The following is a 20,089-nucleotide window of genomic DNA, read 5'->3' as shown; positions in this document are numbered from 1 at the left end:
CATTATATAAATAATGGTGACCACGAGAAATCTCCAATCATCAAGCCATTGCCACAAGTCATGGAGCTAAAGAGAGATGAGATGGTAATATGTGTGATAGAAAAAAATATTTTCAACATGAACATGTTGCCTCAAACCACCAAATATTTATGATGGCGAAACTACTATTACCATGGACACAAGGTTTGCCAAGACAACATGTAAGAAAGAAAAAGGAGGAAGGGGGGGAGAGAATAGGGGCGAGGGAAAGAAAAGAGAAGGGCACAGGGAGAGGAGGCTTCTCGGCTAAAAAAAAAAGCAATGAGGCTAGGGCTAAGGGATGCTTGAAAAGGAGAGGGAGTTGTGGAGTCTCTATGAAAAAACTAGAGAAAGACTATTTAGATTTTATTGTTATATAGATGAAATTATTAAAAAATAATAGTTTGGAGAAAAGCTCCCTCTCTATTCTCCTCTAAACTGCTCTAGAGCATACATGTACGGGCCATGATTAACTATAGGTAGGGGACTATGCAACCATCAATATAGCCAGTTACGGCCAAGTACTTATAATGAAAGAAATCTTAAGTCCTTTACTTAGGATTCGATATGACACTGCATGCCACTACAAACTATTGTTGTTTAGATGCTATTGTTGCTTTCTAGACTAAGAAAGAAGAAATTATGTCCAAGTATAGACTCTCATTTGTTGCCTTCCTACTATAAAATAAAATATTACAAAAAACTATACTCTAACATATACTAATTCCTAACTAATTGATAAAAAATAGACATCCAATTCGACAAAATAATTTTTATTTGTATTTTTCAAACGATAATTTTACCCCATAAAATCAAAATCTACTCCAAAATTGAACACCTAGTTCAAAAATTAAACTCAGTTACCAAACTAATTGTTATAACCTAATCTAATCAAGCCACTCGTCTATAACCCATCTTTTTTGATGAATGTGTCACAATCAAAAATAACTTAAAATAAGAAGGTATTGGAATATACTTTATAGAAATACATAAATGACATACCAAACATCCTTAAGTACAAATATCAATTATTGCTATGATAGGCTATTCTATATTGTACCTAGAATGTTGCATGTTGAATGCAGTTAGTTGAAAATTCTAAGATATGTACAAGCCAAAACAAACAATATATTTATAAATTATCTAGATGAATTTCTATAAAAAAATTGAGTTTTGTAGTAGTATAGATACTTAAAAAAAGAATTAATTGTACAATTAAATCTTGTCCCTTAGTTATACAAAGGATAAATAGGTGGTTTGTTAACCAATACTATCCATTATTATTAAGGGGACCCCAATGCATGAGGATCCTCCCATTCTAAGGTATAGAGAGGGTTAGATATATACAGCCTTACCCTTGTGTGCAGAGGCGTTGCTTCCATATTTTTAACCTATGGAACCTAAAGTCATAATGGAGTAATCTTATACCATTACACCAAGACTCGCCCTCTAAATCTGTTGTAACTAAAAAAAAATGAAACCTAGGACTAGTATCTCTCTCACTATTATAGATCTCTATTCACCATCTATCATTATGTATCAACCTATCATAGCTAAGGATGAAACTTCTATACAACACAATAATATGGAAAGAAATAGATTGAAATGCAAATTTTAAGTAGAAGACAAGTTGAATCAGAGCGAAAAATTTTGATACCTTAAAATTACTGGAGTAAGGAGAAAAGATTAAAACTTCATAGAATCACAAATTGAACATAAAAAGAACATTCATAGAGGACTCAAACGTTTAACCACAAAAATTAAAAAGGAAAGGGTGAGAGATGGGAAGGGAGGAGGGAGGAAAGAGCAAGATCATGGGATTTCAAAAAGGGGTGTGTTGATTATGTAAGAGGAATTAGCGAAAGTGCTTGTTAAGCAAAAGAGATAAGGAAGGGAGATGTGACAAGAAGAGAGAGATAGGAAGATAAGTATTTCAAATGAAAGAAGAAATACATGGGATTTGAGAAGAGGAGGTGCTAAGGATTGGAGATATTAGGAAGTAGATACTAGTAGCCTTCACCTCCTCTTTCTATCCTACACAAGACATTGAGTCTCTCTCATTGAATATTGATGGCCCTTGTCTTTCATCCCCTTCTTAAATTCCAAAGTCTCCATCATAAAAAGTACGAGCAAGAGCATGAAAGAAAATAGGGACAAAATAGACTTGGCATAAAAAAAAAACATTGAATTTATAAAACGTTACATATATTTTGCCACTTGTAATCAATAATTGTGGCATATTATTAGTACCATTGGACTAGAAAAATAGAACTATGCTATTGGCTTCAAAAATATGAACATCCAGGAAAAATATTTATCAAACCAAAAGTCAAAGAAATTAACAACTAATATACCAAATCAATTAGTAGTATGCTCTAACTCAAACCAAAGTTTCAATCTTAAAATAACATTATTAAATTTGAAAGATTGACTCTTCTTACAAGGTCCTTTCAAACATGATGTAAAAGTCAATAAAAGTAGAATACCTTTAAGATTCTTTAAAATCGATAGTCACACAATCTTCAGAGGGTGTCGGCCTAGGAGAACCATCAACTGGCAAAAAGTTAAGATAAAGAATACAGCCTTCATAGCAACCATATTCAACAAGGCTGCGCTGATCTTCCTTCATCAGACAACCATTGTTATGCGTGAGCAAAAGCCTACTTTCTTCAAATTCCTCTTTCTTTGCGATCTCTCTCTTCAAACCACTAATAGTTTCTTCATCTCCCACCTCTATATAGAAAAACCTACCAGTGAGTATCTCTATTCCCAATCTCATCTTGTCTTGCATTTCTTGGACTCTGTTGACCTTTTTATAGAGGGGTCTATCCTTAGTGCAATCTACTTATTAAGACCTATGGCAATCATGCTCCACTTTATATCGTGACCATATCAAATAAGATTTTTAGTAGATATATACTTGGAATATTATTAATTATAAACTAAAATATTATAATTCATTAATTTTTGGTAATTGTTATTAGGATTTATTTAGTAACTTTGAATTTCTATATATCTAATTGGCAAGGCCAAAATAGGGTGCATCGAATAATGCAAATTAATAAAGAATGTGTAAACCTAATTTTTTTATGTTATTCAAAAAATGATATGTCATCCTTATTAGGATAAGCACCGCAAGAAAGTTTTGTGCGAAATAACTTTCAATAGATGTTATTTTTGCAATTAACTGCCATAACTATTTGTTTGAATACTTAGAAGGACATTATTCATATAGAAATTTATTAGTAGCCACTGTCCAAAGGTAGTTATTGCTAAATTTAACCATTTCCTCAGTTCCAAAATTCTTCTAGGTATGTTTTTCTTTTTACTCGCTCTATAAGGTCCAACCTGCTCCAAAATTTATTTTGGTCTAATTAATCATTTTATGTGATTTTTTAAGCTATCGATGTTTAAAATACGACTAATGAAGGTTTATCTAATTTCTTTCTTTTGATCTAGTTCCTCTTTGGTATTTCTTTTAATTTTTTTTTTAGTGCAATCACTTGGTGAATTGTAAAGTCCTCACGACCGAGATACAAAGGAACCATTTTCTCATTGAGTTTGCCATAAACCTCAATTACCCAATAGTTTGAAAATTTGGAAACATACTTAGTACATGATTTGGTGTTTACATGAAAATATAGCTTATCATGTCTTAATCATAAGAAAAAAGATTACATCATGATTCCTATTTAAGATTTTTAGCCTAACTCTTTGAAAAGAAAGGTTGTCAGGACATCTAACCGAAGCCTAGTCAACTGGGAACTTTACTAACCTATTTTCAAAACAAAAGGTAAAGTTTTAAAAACAAAGGTTTTTTGCATGGATACCCTTCTAAATATCGGATTTTGCGTGAATACCCTTCCAAAATTGATATTTGCATTTATACCCTCGTAAAATACTTGTTTTGCTGTTCTACTCTTTTTTATTCTTATTTTTGCATATATACCCATGTCATCTAACGCCGTAAAAAAATTAGCGGTTTCAAATTAAAATGACTAAAATACCCTTAATGGTTAGGCGTACAAATAAAAAATTTTATAAGAGTATACAAGCAAATAGTAACTTTACAAGGATATTCATACAATTTTCTATATTTAGAAGGGTATGTATGCAAAAAAAACTTAGTAGATGAAAAGAATTGAGATACATTTATTAATGTGATAGCCTTTATAATCCTGTATTTATTAGGAAATGCATTTGGTTCTATGACGAGAGGCCTGTTTCTTTATCATGAATATAACAAAAATATATAATAGGATTTATTCTCAAATAAAATATATGGTATGCAGCTAGAAACCAAAAAATAGAGCTTCAATATAGGTTCACAGTAAAAAATAGGAATGAAATAAAATCAGCTACAATAATCATTATTGTTCTTCGAACACTTGTAATGATTTTTTTTTGGTTCAGATTAATAAAAGAAAAATAGTATAAATCAATGAAAGGGAAGAGAGGGTAACATGATATTGAAATATTTTCTTATAATCAACAGATAGGAGAGATATGAAAGATTTGAAAGATAGATCGCCCCAAAAGATAAGTTTTGCGGTTAGAAGAATTTTTGTTTATCATAGGTTGGATTACAAAACTGGGAGGAATAGGAAGGAGATCACGAGCCAGCTGCATCGCGAATGCCCGCGATCAGGATCTTGATACGCGGGGGGCGGGGTGGGAAGCCCACAGGGGGTGGGGTGGGGATGCTGAGCGGCGGGGGGGAAGCCCGCAGGGGTTGGGGAAGCCAGGCGCGGTGGTTGGGAAGCCCACGGGGGGGACGGTGGGGGGAAGCTCGCGGGGGAGACGGCGGGGGGTGAGGGGAGAACGGCGGGGGGGGAGCTCGCGGGGGGTGGGGAAGACGCGCCGCGCAGGGGGGGTACGAAGGGGGGGAGCTCGCGGGGGATGGGGAAGACGCGCCGCGCGGGGGGCGGGGAGCTCGGGGGGGGGACGGCGGCGGCGAGGAGCTCGCAGGGGATGGGGAAGACGCGCCGGGGGGGTTGGAGTGGTGTAAGGATTATAATGTCATTTCAAAATTTAATTTTATTTTTAATTAATATAAATATTATTTTTTTAACACCGTTAAAATAACTGTTATATTAGGGGTATTTGTACAATAACAGAGTTTTACAAGGGTATACATGCAAATATTAATTTTGAAAGAATATTCACGCAAAATCTAATATTTAGAAGGGTATCCATGCAAAAAGCCCTTAAAAACAATATGGTTAATATTCATGTTCGACCATGCATATAAATAAGGATTCCTTGCACATAAACATTTACAAATCTAACTTATTGAATATCCACCCCGAAAGTAACTATTTACATACGCACCCCTCAAACATCCTGGTTTTGCATGGATTCCCCTCCTATTAGATGTTTGGCTAACAATTCTAATAAATAACCCTTCCGAATATCATTTGGCATAATTATCCTTTTATGTTAACATCCCTGCATTTGTTATATATTCCTCAAGAATATTATTGTAAGGGGTGATAAAATTATTTTATTCTTAAAATGATTACTTCTCAACACCGTCAACTAAAAATATAACCGCATATGTATTCATGCAAAAATATGATGTTTTAAGAGATACATATGCAAATAGTAATTTTCGAAGGCTAGAAATACAATAAGCTATTTTTGTAAGGGTAATGAACAAAAAAAAAGGATAAAAAGGGAAGAAGAGGAATAACATGACAAGAGAAGAAAATGATCTTTTTAATGAGTTGAGCAAGAACAAGAGGAATGACATGAGAGTGGGCCATTGAACAACTAGGCAGCGTATTGAAGGCTTGCTAGTAGTAGAATAGGTATTGGAAAGCTTCATAAGAGCCTCCAGTTGGTGATACATATGCGAAGGAGGAGGTTCCGAGGTAAGAAGAAATAGGGAAAGGAATAAGCAAAGTAAAAGCATCTTGTAAGTTATGTATTTTCACTTTCAATTTATGTAAAATAAAAAATTATTTCAGTATAATAGTGAAAATAAGGTAATGAAAGAAAGTACAAATCAAAAAAAAGTTATTTTTTCTTCTAATATAAGTCTACTCTGCTGCTATGTAAGTAATCTATGCTTTACAAGTGCATAGGTAGACCGCTTAGGCACCTATACAGCACTCTTAATAACACTATCAAAAAGAATGTAAAGCATTTTGGCCAAAGTTTTCGAGAAAGGTTATTTCTGCAATTAACTCCTGTTAGTAGTAATTTGGACACTTAAAAGTAAGATAGTCATATCGAGAACCATTGTTACTAACTAACAAAGATAGTCATTTCTGCAATTGCGTATCCCTTTTACTATAAAAAGGGAAAGAAGGCTTTATTCGGGCTCTAGATGCACTATCTACTAGACAATTGATATCGATAACAACATGGACAAGGCTTCTAAATCTATCCATTACCTTTTACTTTTCTCTTTTTCCTCCCCCTCCTTGGTGTAGACCTAATTAACTCTAGAGTTTATTGAAGTTTTATCAATCATTTTGTGTTGTGTTTTCAATGATTTGATGTATCAATGATGTATGAAATTGGACTATATGAATGTTGTTTTGTTTCATTCTTTTGATCTAGTTCTTTTCTTTAGTGGTTCTAATTTTTCTTGTTAGTTTAACCACTTGGTGGATTATGAAGTCCTTATGATCGAGTTACTGGATTTTTACAAGGGCATATGGATTGCTAAGAAAATGTTGCCAGTTGTATAATATTGTTTATCAAGTCTAATTTACATTGGTGACCCTTTTGCTATTAGCTTAAGCTTTTGCAATCTGACATATTGTTATCATGGTATCATAACTTTAGATTTTCTAGAAATTATGAGTTAAAATCCTTAAAATACAACCTTCCTAAAATTCGAACCCATAACCTCCTCCTAGAACATGGTTCTAAACATAATGGCAGATTGTCTAATGTGCATATCTTTATACAAATTGATATGACTAATTATGTAGACTTGGGGACAGGTATTATAATATACAAGGCTACCATTATCTTGTTAGAAGTATATAATTTTCTTTCCTCCTTTTTAAAATCTTCTATTTTTTTATTGATTTATTTTTTTATATTTGTTGTTCTACCATTACGCAGATTTTAGAATAAAAGTTTCAAATGCTCCCATCTTCCTTCCAATTTCTATTCTGTTGTAGAGAAGGATATGCCTAGCAAGCACAATCAGTTGGACCACACCAAGCCTCGTAGGAGCCAATGCATTCGTAGATGAAGTTCGCAGCAATATTAGCTTCTCGCCAATGACTTTTCCATTAAAGACTATGTGAAGTTTATCCTACACTTTTCTCTTCTTGTTCATTTTGCTTCTCTCTATATAACTACGACTGTTGTGTGCATTGTTCGTGTTGAAGCCTCATTGCTTCATGGTACTCGAACTTTGATATAAATAGATGGCTGGTGGTCGGAAGAAGAAATAGAGATAGAACCAAAATTAGAATCAGTCTAGGGCTGATGTTCATGAAGAGCCACATTGATGAAATGAATACCAAGATATTGAGATAGAAGAATTGATAAGGTAAGTAGATCTCTCGACCATGTATTTGGCTTTTGTCGAGGATCGAACTTCTTTAGACCACACTATGAAGATGATTATGTTGATGATCATGTTGAGGATCGCGTTACATAGCCATCTGATTTGACAATCCAATCCTTGAAGGAGTTATACGTTAGGGACCTTTCGGATGGGGTGACAAAGATACTCGATTGGTTGAACACCTTCGCATGCATCATTGAATACAAGGATGTGTCCTAGAAGAGAAGAAGGTGAAGCTGGTATCCTGAAAATTTAGAGACCAAGCTTTAGCTTGGTGGGAGCTGTTACGGGGGAACTTAGCCACCATGCCCCACGTGACCGGCACGCGCGCCCAGGAAGACTACGGCTGCCCCTTGATCCAGCAATCCGACCTCGGGTCGGATATCTTCGGCTCCGCAGCCCGACCCCGAGTCGGCTGCCCCTTGATCCAGCGATCCGACCCCAAGTCGAATATCTTCGGCTCCGCAGCCCGACCTCGAGTCGGCTGCCCCTTGATCCAGCAATCCGACCCCGAGTCGGCAATCTCTGACAACAACAGACTGTTCCCCTGAGGCACGCCGCGGCCCCCTGCTCCACTACTCCCTGCAACGGCCGTATCCGGCGCTGTTCCACGATCCCCTGTAACAGCCGTACAAAGCGGAGCTCCACTACGCCCTGCCATAGCCATACCCAGCGCTGCCCCACGACGCCCTGTAACGACCATGTCAGTGGCAACCCCATCGCGCCACACGATGACCAATCCCCAAAAAAAACCCCCCAGCCTGGTATATATGCGGCTGGGGGGGAAGGGGGAGGGTAAGCAAGATTTTCCAGAGTATCATCTTACCTGCTACCTCTCCTTCTCCTTCGATCTTCCCTAACTTGATCGTCGGAGGGCCCCCACTACCCCGGTGGTGGTGCGAGGCTTGCTTGCAGGTTTCCCGGCGGAAGGTGGAGCGCAACCGAAGCAATTCCAAGGGAACCCCGTTCACACCGCTGTGCCAATCGTTCTTGGTTTGAACCCCCAGCAACAGTTGGCGCTAGAGGAAGGGACCTGGATCTCAGAGCGATCGTAATGGCACGGCAAGGTGGTCGTGGAGCTTCCAATGCTTCCGGTCGCGGGGCCTCTCGCGCCTCTGGCCGGAAGGCCGCTGCATCTCCAACACACTCTCAGCAACACTCCACCTCCCCACCGCCCGTTCAGACGGTCGAAGCCGCCCAGTTCGACCAACTAACCCAGCAGGTTCGCACCCTTGCGGAGGCAGTGCAGAATCTGCAGGGTGCGATGTCCCGGGCGCTGCAGCGGGCTCAGGAGCCGCCGCTGCCTGAGCGTTCGCCTGTCCTCCTCAACCCGCGCTCCTTCCTCTCCCATGGGGAGGAGCGCCGGCGCAAGGAGGATTCTCGAGCACGCTCCATTCTGCCGGGACCTTCCCACCGGAGCTGCGCGGGGTCCGAAAGGCGGGCCCGGGCGCGTTCCCAGACCCCCCAGTCCTCGAGGAACCCACGCTCCAGTCGGTCCCCCTCTCGCCGCTCCTTGTCTCCCACCCACCGGTCGCGCTCCCTGGACCGGCGGGTGGACGATCTCCACCGACAACTCCAGGTCCTGAAGGGCCATTCCAAAGATTCCTTCGCCGACTTAGAGATCTCCTCCCAGCCGGCGCTTGCCTCGAGGATCCTGCGGACCCCGAATCCGCCGGGGTTCAAAATGCCGGCGATCGAGCCCTATGACGGGGCGGCGGACCCGCGGGATCACGTCGAGAGTTTCAGGACCCTTATGCTCCTCCACGGAGCATCAGATCCCCTTCTCTGCAAGGCTTTCCCGACAACCCTCCGTGGCCCGGCGAGGGCGTGGTTCGCCGGGCTGGAGGCTGACTCAATCCGGTCCTTCGACCAGTTCACTCGCCTCTTCGTCACTCATTTCGCCGTCAGTAGCCGGCGGCGACTGGTCTCCGACTCCCTCTTTGATGTCCGGCAAAACGAGGGAGAAAGCCTGCGGGATTATCTTACCCGCTTCAACAGGACTACGCTGGAGGTCCGGAGCCTGAGTCAGGAGGTAGCTCTTTCAGCCCTGAAGCGTGGCTTCCAGAAGGGCAGACTCACCTTCTCCCTGGACAAACGCCTGCCGCGGAGCTTCCCAGAGCTGTTGTCCCGGGCGAACCAGTATGCGGACGCCGAGGAGGCGGCCGCCCACCGGAGCAAGGAGGCCGCCGAGATCCCTCCAAAGCTTGGGAAGAAAAGGCGGAAAGAGGCACGCCAGAGGAGGAGCCCGACGCCCCAGCGTCGGTGCAGAAGCCCGTCGCCGGCGAAGAACCACGGCGCCCCACGCCCTCGTTCTCCGCCCCGACGTTTCGACCGGTACACCCCTCTCCTGACTCCCCGGGCCAAGATCCTTATGGAGATCAAGGGGCGGGAGGACCTCCCGGCCCCGAGACAGATGCGGAAGATCCCTGGGAAGAGGCCCTCCCGGGCGTACTGTGAGTACCACCGAGACCACGGCCACGACACAGAAGACTGCTTCCAGCTTCGGGACGAGATCGAGGCTCTCATCCGCCGGGGGCGTCTCGGTCGATATGTGAGCGACCGACGTCCCCCCGCAGACCCGCGTCCGGCCGATCCGGCTCCTCCGGGGCCTCGGGAGCAGAATCGACCCGTTGCGGGCGTGATCCACACTATCACTGGGGGCTGCCCCCGGCCCGTGAGGAACGCAGGGGGCTCGACGGAGGCGTCAGGGACGGCCGTCGCAAAGAGGCAGAGGGTCGGCAATGTAATCACTTTTTGTGATGAGGATGTAAAGGGGGTTCAGACCCCCCACGATGATGCCATGGTGATCTCCCCCACCATGGCAAACTATGATGTAAGGCGTGTTCTTGTGGATAGTGGAAGCTCAGCTGATATCTTGTTTTACGAGGCCTTCCAAAAGCTGGGCTTGTCCAAACAATTGTTGCACAAAATGTCCACCCCCCTCGTAGAATTCACCGGTGACGCTGTCCCGGTGGAAGGTGTCGTTGAGCTGCCTGTGACTGCGGGCGTCGCACCCGCAGAAGCCACGGTGCGACTCGGGTTCTTGGTCGTCCGTGTTCCCTCGGCTTACAACGCTATCCTCGGACGACCCGGGCTGAACGCCCTTCGTGCGGTGGTCTCCACGTACCACTTGCTCATGCGGTTCCCCACGACGGTCGGGATCGGGGAGGTCCGAGGTGACCAACCGACCGCACGGCAATGTTTCTTAGCGACCCTCAAAGGGAAGAAGCCCGCAGAAGCCCTAAGCGTCGAGTCCCTTGATGCCAGAGACGAGGTGGCCTTGCGGCAGGGGGAGTCGGCCGAGGGTGTGGTCGAAGTTCCCCTCGAGGAAGGCCGCCGGGACCGGGCGGTCCGGGTCGGCGCCAATCTCGACCCGGGGGCTCGGGCCCGGTTGGTGGAATTCCTCCGAGCCAATGCCGATGTATTTGCCTGGTCGGCGGCCGATGTACCTGGGATCGACCCGGAGGTCATCTCTCACGCCCTCAACGTCGACCCGACCCACCGGCCAGTGAAGCAGAAGAAGAGACACTGTGCCCCGGATCGGATCCGGGTGGTCGACCAGGAGGTAGACAAACTCTTGGAGGCAGGATTCATAAGGGAGGTGAGTTATCCCGAGTGGCTGGCAAATGTCGTACTTGTCCGGAAGGCGAGCGGGAAGTGGAGGATGTGCGTCGACTATACCGACCTGAACAAGGCGTGCCCTAAGGATAGCTTTCCGCTTCCGCGGATAGACCAACTGGTCGACGCGACTTCCGGACATCAGCTGCTGTCTTTCATGGACGCCTTCTCCGGTTACAACCAGATAATGATGGCCCCACAGGACGAGGAGAAAACTGCCTTTATAACAGACCGGGGGCTGTACTGCTACAAGGTAATGCCCTTCGGTCTGAAGAATGCTGGCGCCACTTACCAGCGCCTCGTCAACAAAATCTTCAAAGAGCAAATCGGCCGGAACATGGAGGTGTACGTGGACGATATGCTGGTGAAGAGCCGCCAGGCAGACCAGCACATCGTGGATCTGGAGGAGACTTTCACCACCTTGCGGAAGTTTCGCATGAAGCTGAACCCAGCGAAGTGCGCCTTTGGCGCTTCGGCCGGGAGGTTCCTCGGTTTCATTGTCAACCAGCGGGGTATCGACGCCAACCCGGACAAAATCAAGGCCATCCAAGGTGTGTCCCCTCCGACCAAAGTGAAGGAGGTTCAGGAGCTCGCTGGAAGGGTTGCCGCGCTCGGACGATTTGTGGCAAAATCGGCCGAACGCTGCCAACCATTCTTCAAGGTGTTAAAACGCCCGAAAGACTTTCTCTGGACGGCCGAATGTCAAGCAGCATTCGACCAGCTCAAGGAATACCTGGCGTCTCCTCCCCTGCTGTCCAAGCCGCAAGAAGGGGAGATGCTCTACCTCTATCTGGCGGTCTCCCCAACCGCGGTCAGTGCGGTGCTGGTTCGGGAAGAGGCAAAGCTCCAGAAGCCCGTGTACTACATCAGCCGGGTCCTACGGGATGCCGAGGTGCGGTATACGAAGGCTGAAAAGATCGCCTTCGCGCTGCTGACCGCGACCAGGAGGCTCCGCCCCTATTTCCAGGCCCATTCTGTCACCCTCTTAACTGATCAACCACTACGACAGATCCTCAGCAACCCCGAGAATGCGGGACGGCTGGTGAAGTGGGCAGTAGAACTCGGTGAGTTCGACATCCGCTACCAGCCTCGACCCGCCATCAAGGCCCAGGTGCTCGCGGACTTCCTCGCTGAGTGCACGGTGCAGGTGGCGGAACCTAGACCGCCGGAAACGCCCAGCCCCGACCTCCCGACCTGGACGCTTCACATCGATGGGTCGTCGAACCCCGAGGGTGGAGGGGCCGGGCTGGTCCTTACCAGTCCTGATGGAGTGATAGCCGAGTATGCCTTGAGGTTTGGATTTCCAGTGACCAACAACGAGGCGGAGTACGAGGCCCAAGTCGTGGGACTCAAACTCACCGGGGAGCTCGGCATCCGGCATTTGAAGGTCTTCACCGACTCCCAGCTGGTGGTCGGGCAGGTCCGTGGGGAGTTCGAGGCCCGGAGCCCGACCATGCAGAACTACGTCCGGAAGGTGCAAGCACTCATTCCCGACCTCGGCAGCGTCGACCTCCAGCAGGTCCCCAGAAGCGAAAATGCCAGGGCCGACAGGTTGTCCCGCTTGGTGGGCGCAGAGGCGCACAACCTATCGAGGGCAATCTACCTGGAGATCCTGGATGCCCCGAGCATCGGCGAGGCTGGGGCGGTGATGGCGATTGATCCGGAGCCGTCTTGGATGGACCCGCTCGTCGCCTACCTCGCCGAAGGGATCCTCCCTGAAGACGAAGATCAAGCTCGGCGACTTGTCAGGAAGTCCGCCCACTACGTACTCTATGAAGGGAGGCTGTATCGGACCTCGTTCACCGCCCCCCTCTTAAGGTGCCTCCGCCCCTTGAGCGGATCGCACTCGGGAGCTAGGTCCTTGGCGCACAAGATCATGAGGCAAGGCTATTATTGGCCTACCTTGTTGGAGGACTCAAAGGATCACGTACGGAAATGCGACGCCTGCCAGCGCCACGCCAACGTCCAGAGAGTCCCTTCTGTCCCCTTGGCACCAATCACCGCACCCTGGCCCTTCGCACAGTGGGGAATGGATATCCTCGGACCATTCCCCGTCGCTTCCGCCCAGCGAAAATTCTTGATTGTTGCAATCGACTACTTCACCAAGTGGGTGGAGGCAGAGCCGCTGGCCACTATCACGGAGGCGCAAGTCCGGAAGTTCGTGAAGAAAAACATCATTGTCCGATTTGGGGTACCCCGGGTCCTCATCTCGGATAATGGTCGACAGTTCGACAACAAGCATTTCCGTGACTTCTGCGAGGAGTTCGGGATCGAGCATCGGTTCACATCTGTGTCGCATCCCCAAACCAACGGTGAGGCCGAGGTGACAAATCAGACAATCCTCCAAGAAATTAAGGCGCGAATCGGTCGGACGAGGCAAGCTTGGGTCGAAGAACTCGAGAACGTCCTTTGGGCGTATCGGACCACGCATCGGACCCCTACCGGGGAGACGCCTTTCGGCCTAACCTATGGCACGGAAGCGGTCGTCCCGTGGAGCTCGGACTCCCCTCGCCCCGGGTGGCCGCGCACCGACCCGAGGCCAATTCGGAGCAGCTCCGAGGGAACCTGGACCTCTTGGAAGAAGCGAGGGAAATGGCGCAGGTCCGGATGGCGATGTATCAGCGGAGGGTGGCCCGATATTATAACTCCAAGGTCCGACCAAAACTTTTCAGAATCGGAGATCTGGTGCTAAGGCGGGCCAAAGCATCTCAACCCGCGGAAGGTGGAAAGCTGGCGCCAAATTGGGAAGGCCCGTATAGGGTTCGCTGGATAAACCGACCTGGCTCCTACCAGTTGGAGGCACTAGATGGTCGAGAAATTCCAAGGAGCTGGAATTTCGCTAACCTGCGGGTGTATTACCAGTAGAAAGACAAAGCCAGAAAGACAGTTCAAAAAAATATATAGTTCTTTTCATTTCAATAATTCCTGGTTACAATGGCGTGTTCGTGTGATTACAAAGAATTCCCAGAGGGGGATTGGGGAGTAAAGAAACTAAGGAAGAGGTGGGGACTCCGTGGAGCTGAAGATCTGGGATCCCGAACCCTCCGCCCGAAGCAGCTGCAATCCCACTGGCCGTGGGTGCTTCCCCCCGGAGGCGCCATCGACGCCTCACGCAAAAGACGAAGAGCCGGCGCGGACGAAGAAGAAGTTCACACTGCTTCTAGAGGAACGCCACCTCCAAGGGATATTCCGGTCCTCCCCAGGAGAAGGGGAGGAAAGGAATATAAGGGAGAAGAGCGCGAGGAGGCGTGATCCCGGATGAAGCGTCTGGCGCGGAGCTCCATGGGGAGGTGGGACTGAAAAGAGGGGGGATGTGATCCCGGATGAAACGCCTAGAGCGGAGTTCCACCGGGGAGAATCCTCCCGTTGATCCCAGATGAAACGGCTAGTTGGTGGAAGTCGCGAGGGGCGCGCCTCCCGTTCCTCCGGCAGGGATTTCCCAGCCACGCGCCAGAGAGGAGGTCCACGATCCATGGCAACCTGAACAGCTCCGGCTTGGCAGGCTCCACCGCACCTGCGCTTATATTTATAGCCAAACTGTGGCCCCCCGATCGTTCCGATGCGGGTGGCTCCAATAAATGCGGGCACATCGAATCCGGAGCCATTCCGGCTCTCGAGGTTTATCCCCCCACGATCTCCTAAGCGTCGTTCTCCTTAATTGCATTCTTCGTGCAGGACACTCCGGACGGCATGTATCCCGCGGCCCACGTATCTCCGCACGCGCCCAGGCCGCATCCGCCTCGAAGAACGCGCGTATCGCGGCCGCTTAACTGGCACTCCTCGCAAGCAGCAACTGGCCGGTCCGATTTCCCAGGTAACGCCTCAATTAGCATTTAATGGCCTACTGGTGTTCCCCAGGCGACGCTTCGAGAGGAGGAGAAACACGATCGCAGCTGGCCACGGAGAAACCCCGTCGAGCGGCAAGTGACAGGCGCGTGGCCAACGAGCGGAATTCTCCGAGGCTCGGCCCTCGGATGCCAGGCTAACCCGATGATCATCCCGGGAGCAGACTAGCCTGAAGCCCCGACCGGACGCCTCGGCTTGCACCAACCTTGGCCGACCAACGAGCGGAATTTCCCGAGGCTCGGCCCTCGGATGCCAGGCTAACCCGATGATCATCCCGGGAGCAGACTAGCCTGAAGCCCCGACCGGTCGCCTCGGCTTGCGCCAGCCTTGGCCGACCAACGAGCGGAATTCCCCGAGGCTCGGCCCTCGGATGCCAGGCTAACCCGATGATCATCCCGGGAGCAGACTAGCCTGAAGCCCCGACCGGTCGCCTCGGCTTGCGCCAGCCTTGGCCGACCAACGAGCGGAATTCCCCGAGGCTCGGCCCTCGGATGCCAGGCTAACCCGATGATCATCCCGGGAGCAGACTAGCCTGAAGCCCCGACCGGTCTTCTCGGCTTGCGCCAGCCTTGGCCGACCAACGAGCGGAATTCTCCGAGGCTCGGCCCTCGGATGCTAGGCTAACCCGATGATCATTCCGGGAGCAGACTAGCCTGAAGCCCCGACTGGTCGCCTCGGCTTGCGCCAGCCTTGGCCGACCAACGAGCGGAATTCCCTGAGGCTCGGCCCTCGGATGCCAGGCTAACCCGATGATCATCCCGGGAGCAGACTAGCCTGAAGCCCCGACCGGTCGCCTCAGCTTGCGCCAGCCTTGGCCGACCAGCGGAAGAATTTCCTGAGGCCTAACCCTCGGATGCCTGGCCTAGCGCTGGAAGAATTTCCTGAGGCCTAACCCTCGGATGCCTGGCCTAGCGCCGGAAGAACTTCAAGAGTCAGGAGTTGGCGAGACGCTACCAAGAGTTAAAAAGAGGAAGGACGAAAGTGAAATGAGGAAACACTTTGTTTGCATTAACTTTCATTGCATCAGGGCCGAGACCCATACAACATGGCAAAACGCCAACATACAAAGAAAAGAACAAAGAAAAGTACAGAGAGTCAGCTTGGAGAAACCCCTGGGTCGGGAACGGCGAGCACGTCCACGAAGGGTAGGGAGACGGTTGGAGAATCGGCAGGCAATGGCATCGGAGGGGAGTCGAGGAGGGAGACCCCACTCAGGTCAATTCCGGGGTATTTAGCGGATACCCTTGCCAGGCCTTCATCGAAGCCTAAGGCAAAGGAGTCGGACCCCGCGTCCGACATGTCACGGATGAACTCGGCGGACTGACGATAGGCCTGTACCGCCTGACGCCCGATTCCCGCGCTCTTCTCGGCCAGCGCAGCCTCCGCTCGCTCCGTAATCTGAGCTTTCGCTTCCATGACCTTCGCCACAATCCGGTCGTCCGCCTCGGAGGAGACCCTCAGCAGATCGGCCCGAGCCTCCATGTGCCTCGCCTCGGCAGCGACGCGAGCAGCCTCAGCCTCCTCCAGGCGCGAATGAAGCTCCTGGTTGCTCGCACGAGTCCCCTCCAAGGCCGACTCCAATTCGGCCAGCTTGGCTTCAAGAGATCGGGTTCGGTTGCGGGCTTTGTCGGCCGACTGCTGGGCCTTCTCCCACCTCTCCCGGAAGTCGGCAGCCTTCCGGGACTGCTTTTCGGCCCGCTCCTCCGCCTTCCTGATCTCGCTTTCGAGACCCGAGGCAACCTTGAGTTGCTCCTGAGCATCCAACAGTTGCCTCTCGAGGACGGCGAAGCCGAGTGCCCGCTCTTCGGCCACCTGGAGCCTCGTTTCGAGGTCCCTGGTCGTCCTCCCCGCCGCAGCCTGGCCTCCCTCCTCTACAGCTTTCAGTCGGCTCTCGGTCCTCGCCAGAAGCCTCGCCTGTTCCTCGTGGCTCTCCTCCAGGCGGATCATGTACTGGGCGAGCTAAGAGATAGGAAAAATGAGAGCGTCAGACGGGGATCAACAGAGCCTATAAACGACGAAAGCGACCAAAAGAACACTCACCGACATGAGACAGACGCAGCTGGCAGCTCCGACTTCAGGGATGCTCATCTGCCGGACCTGCCTACGGTCCCTCTCCAGCAGCACCGTCTCGACGAGATTTCGGGCGCCGGCGAAAGTGAAGGCCGACCCCGACTTCGCCCCGGAGCCGGACGGTGGTTCTGCAGCCTTACCCTTACCCATCGCTTGGGAGAGAGTCATGCCGACCGTGCGCGGGGCAGGGGCCGCGCCAGAGATCGACAGGGTCCCGCTCGGCCGGGGCCTCGGCGCGCCCCTCCTTCTCGTATCATCCGAAGCCGACCGAGTCGAAGATCGGGCTGGGGACCGACTGCGTCCGACCCGGCCGCCCCGGGCGCGCCCGGATGACACCTCCAGAAAAATGATAGTCTCATCACTGGAGGGCTGATACGGCGTCAACTGTCGGTCCGAGCCCGCGGCGTCCCCCTGATCGGTGGGCCCGGACCCGTCTGTCGGCGTCGGAGTCGCCTGCTGGCGGGGCTTCTTCGCCGGTGGGACCCCGCTCGGAGGAGTCCGTTTCTTCCTCCGGACCGCTTCCAGTAGGGACGCCCTACTAACAGCCATTGCCTTGTCCGACTGCATGACGTCGTCGATTTCTGCAAAAAGGACGAGATGGTTAGAAACTGAGAAACCGATGGAAAGAAGAAAGGAAAGAGGAGAAAAGAGCTAAAAAAGAAGAAGTGGTGGCGGGCTCACGGTCGGCGGGGACCGAGCTCAGACCGACGTTCACCAAGGCATCCTCGGAAATAAGGCTAGCCACCGGGGGGAGCCGGCCCTCGGCAACCAACCCCCTCAAGACGGCAACGCCATCGGACTCCTCCCTCAACAACCTCGATAGGCCGATCGGGGACTTCATCGGCGTCTCCCAGGTTGTCCCGATTCCCCAAGAGGGATCTACGTCGATGAAAAAGAAACGCTCCTTCCAGCCATGAATGGAGGAAGGAGCTTCCTTGACGAGGCCGCACCCTCGCCGCGCCGCAAAGCACCACCACCCTCTGTCCCGGGGGTGGCCGTTCAGGCCATAGCATTCCCAAAAGACGTTCAGGATGGCGGGAACCTCGTGCATGCGGCAGAGAACCTGGAAGGCCGTCAGGGTACGCCATGAGTTCGGCACCAGTTGCGTCGGCGCCACTCTTAAATCTCGAAGCACCTGCACGACTAAGTTCGAGAGGGGAAAGCGGAACCCAGCCCAAAGGATGTCCTCATTGATGGCGACCTTCCCTGGAGGAGGATGGGACATCCTCTCCTCAGGCCCCGGGAGCGTAACGTTGCAGGTTTCGGAAAGGTGGTACCGGGCCACGAACCTATCTAGGTCTTCGGGGACCAGCTCCGACTGAATGCGGTCTGCTCTTACTTCGTCCATCCCTAACGGCTAGTGAATCTACGGTCAGGACGGGGTCAAGAGGGGAGAAGGGACCGGAACGACTGGGGTACACTAATACGAAAGGAGAAAGTACGGAGGGCCCTAAATTGTAGAGTGGGGCAACTCACCGGAAGGGAAGGAAGAACGGCTCTGAGAGCGTCAAAGGAGGAGCGAACGAACAGTCCGACGGCAACGGCAGCAGCACAAGGGAGAAACTCGAGGATGCCTGTGAAGAGAAAGGCGGACGGGGGAGGGCCCCCGGTTAAATAGGCGGAAAGGCGGGTGACGCCTCGGTGACGCCAGAGGACGCCTGGCTGCCGAAGGTTCGTTCGCGCCCCAAAGGCGAATCGACGCCATTAAAGAAGGATGTCCGCCGAAATCCGCAGACCGCCAGATCAGCGACAACCGCCATACGCCATAAAGAAGGCGGGGAGCTCGAAGCACGCACGCCTTTCCGAGGGATGGCGGCAATCTCGAAGCGTCACTCCCTTCACCCGTTCCCCTCTTGGTTCCAGGCTCGGAAGTGGGGGGCTACTGTTACGGGGGAACTTAGCCACCCATGCCCCACGTGACCGGCACGCGCGCCCAGGAAGACTACGGCTGCCCCTTGATCCAGCAATCCGACCTCGGGTCGGATATCTTTGGCTTCGCAGCCCGACCCCGAGTCGGCTGCCCCTTGATCCAGCGATCCGACCCCGAGTCGGATATCTTCGGCTCCGCAGCCCGACCCCGAGTCGGCTGCCCCTTGATCCAGCAATCCGACCCCGAGTCGGCAATCTCTGACAACAACAGACTGTTCCCCTGAGGCACGCCGCGGCCCCCTGCTCCACTACTCCCTGCAACGGCCGTATCCGGCGCTGTTCCACGATCCCCTGTAACAGCCGTACAAAGCGGAGCTCCACTACGCCCTGCCATAGCCGTACCCAGCGCTGCCCCACGACGCCCTATAACGACCATGTCAGTGGCAACCCCATCGCGCCACACGATGACCAATCCCCAAAAAAAACCCCCCAGCCTGGTATATATGCGGCTGGGGGGGAAGGGGGAGGGTAAGCAAGATTTTCCAGAGTATTATCTTACCTGCTACCTCTCCTTCTCCTTCGATCTTCCCTAACTTGATCGTCGGAGGGCCCCCACTACCCCGGTGGTGGTGCGAGGCTTGCTTGTAGGTTTCCCGGCGGAAGGTGGAGCGCAACCGAAGCAATTTCAAGGGAACCCCATTCACACCGCTGTGCCAATCGTTCTTGGTTTGAACCCCCAGCAACAGGAGCAATTCTAGAAAAGATCATGAGTGGAGGGGCAAACCACACAGCATCTACCTTTCAACTATACCCAAGACTTGTACCAACGCCTCTAGAATTTTCAACATGGCAACAGATCTATTGTGATTACATTGAAGCACACTATCAGTTTATTGCTAGAAACAAGTTTATGGTGATGGAGCAATAGATGACCATATACATAGGTGGGCTGCACCAATCAATCCAAGACACCCTCAATCTGCACTTGGACTGTGCATGAGGCATATGATCATGCTATTATTGAAGAGAAGCAGCAAAACCAAAGGATGTTCCAATCTAGAGGACAAGATAGTAGATCAAAAGAGATGCATGGAGCTGATGTTTAAAGAAATCCTAGTCGAGGAAGACCTGATA

The 20,089-nt window shown here is 50.3% G+C and overlaps 1 protein-coding gene across 1 annotated transcript; it reads right to left on the bottom strand.

Moving 5' to 3' along the window:
- Nucleotides 1-2,506: 2,506 nt before the first annotated feature.
- Nucleotides 2,507-17,236, bottom strand: LOC148714208 (uncharacterized). The gene is made up of 3 exons (XM_089929363.1): nt 17,057-17,236; nt 16,355-16,975; nt 2,507-2,641 (listed from the first exon to the last, which is right to left on the bottom strand). Exons 1-3 carry the CDS (start codon nt 17,234-17,236, stop codon nt 2,507-2,509), a joined length of 936 nt encoding a protein of 311 aa, XP_089785489.1.
- Nucleotides 17,237-20,089: the final 2,853 nt, after the last annotated feature.

This window comes from Phoenix dactylifera, chromosome 3, assembly GCF_051530095.1.
Source record: "Phoenix dactylifera cultivar Ajwa chromosome 3, Ajwa_hap1_PhDact_Kaust_v1.1, whole genome shotgun sequence".
Classification (NCBI taxonomy): Eukaryota; Viridiplantae; Streptophyta; class Magnoliopsida; order Arecales; family Arecaceae; genus Phoenix; species Phoenix dactylifera.
This window is presented reverse-complemented; position numbering and strand designations above follow the sequence as displayed.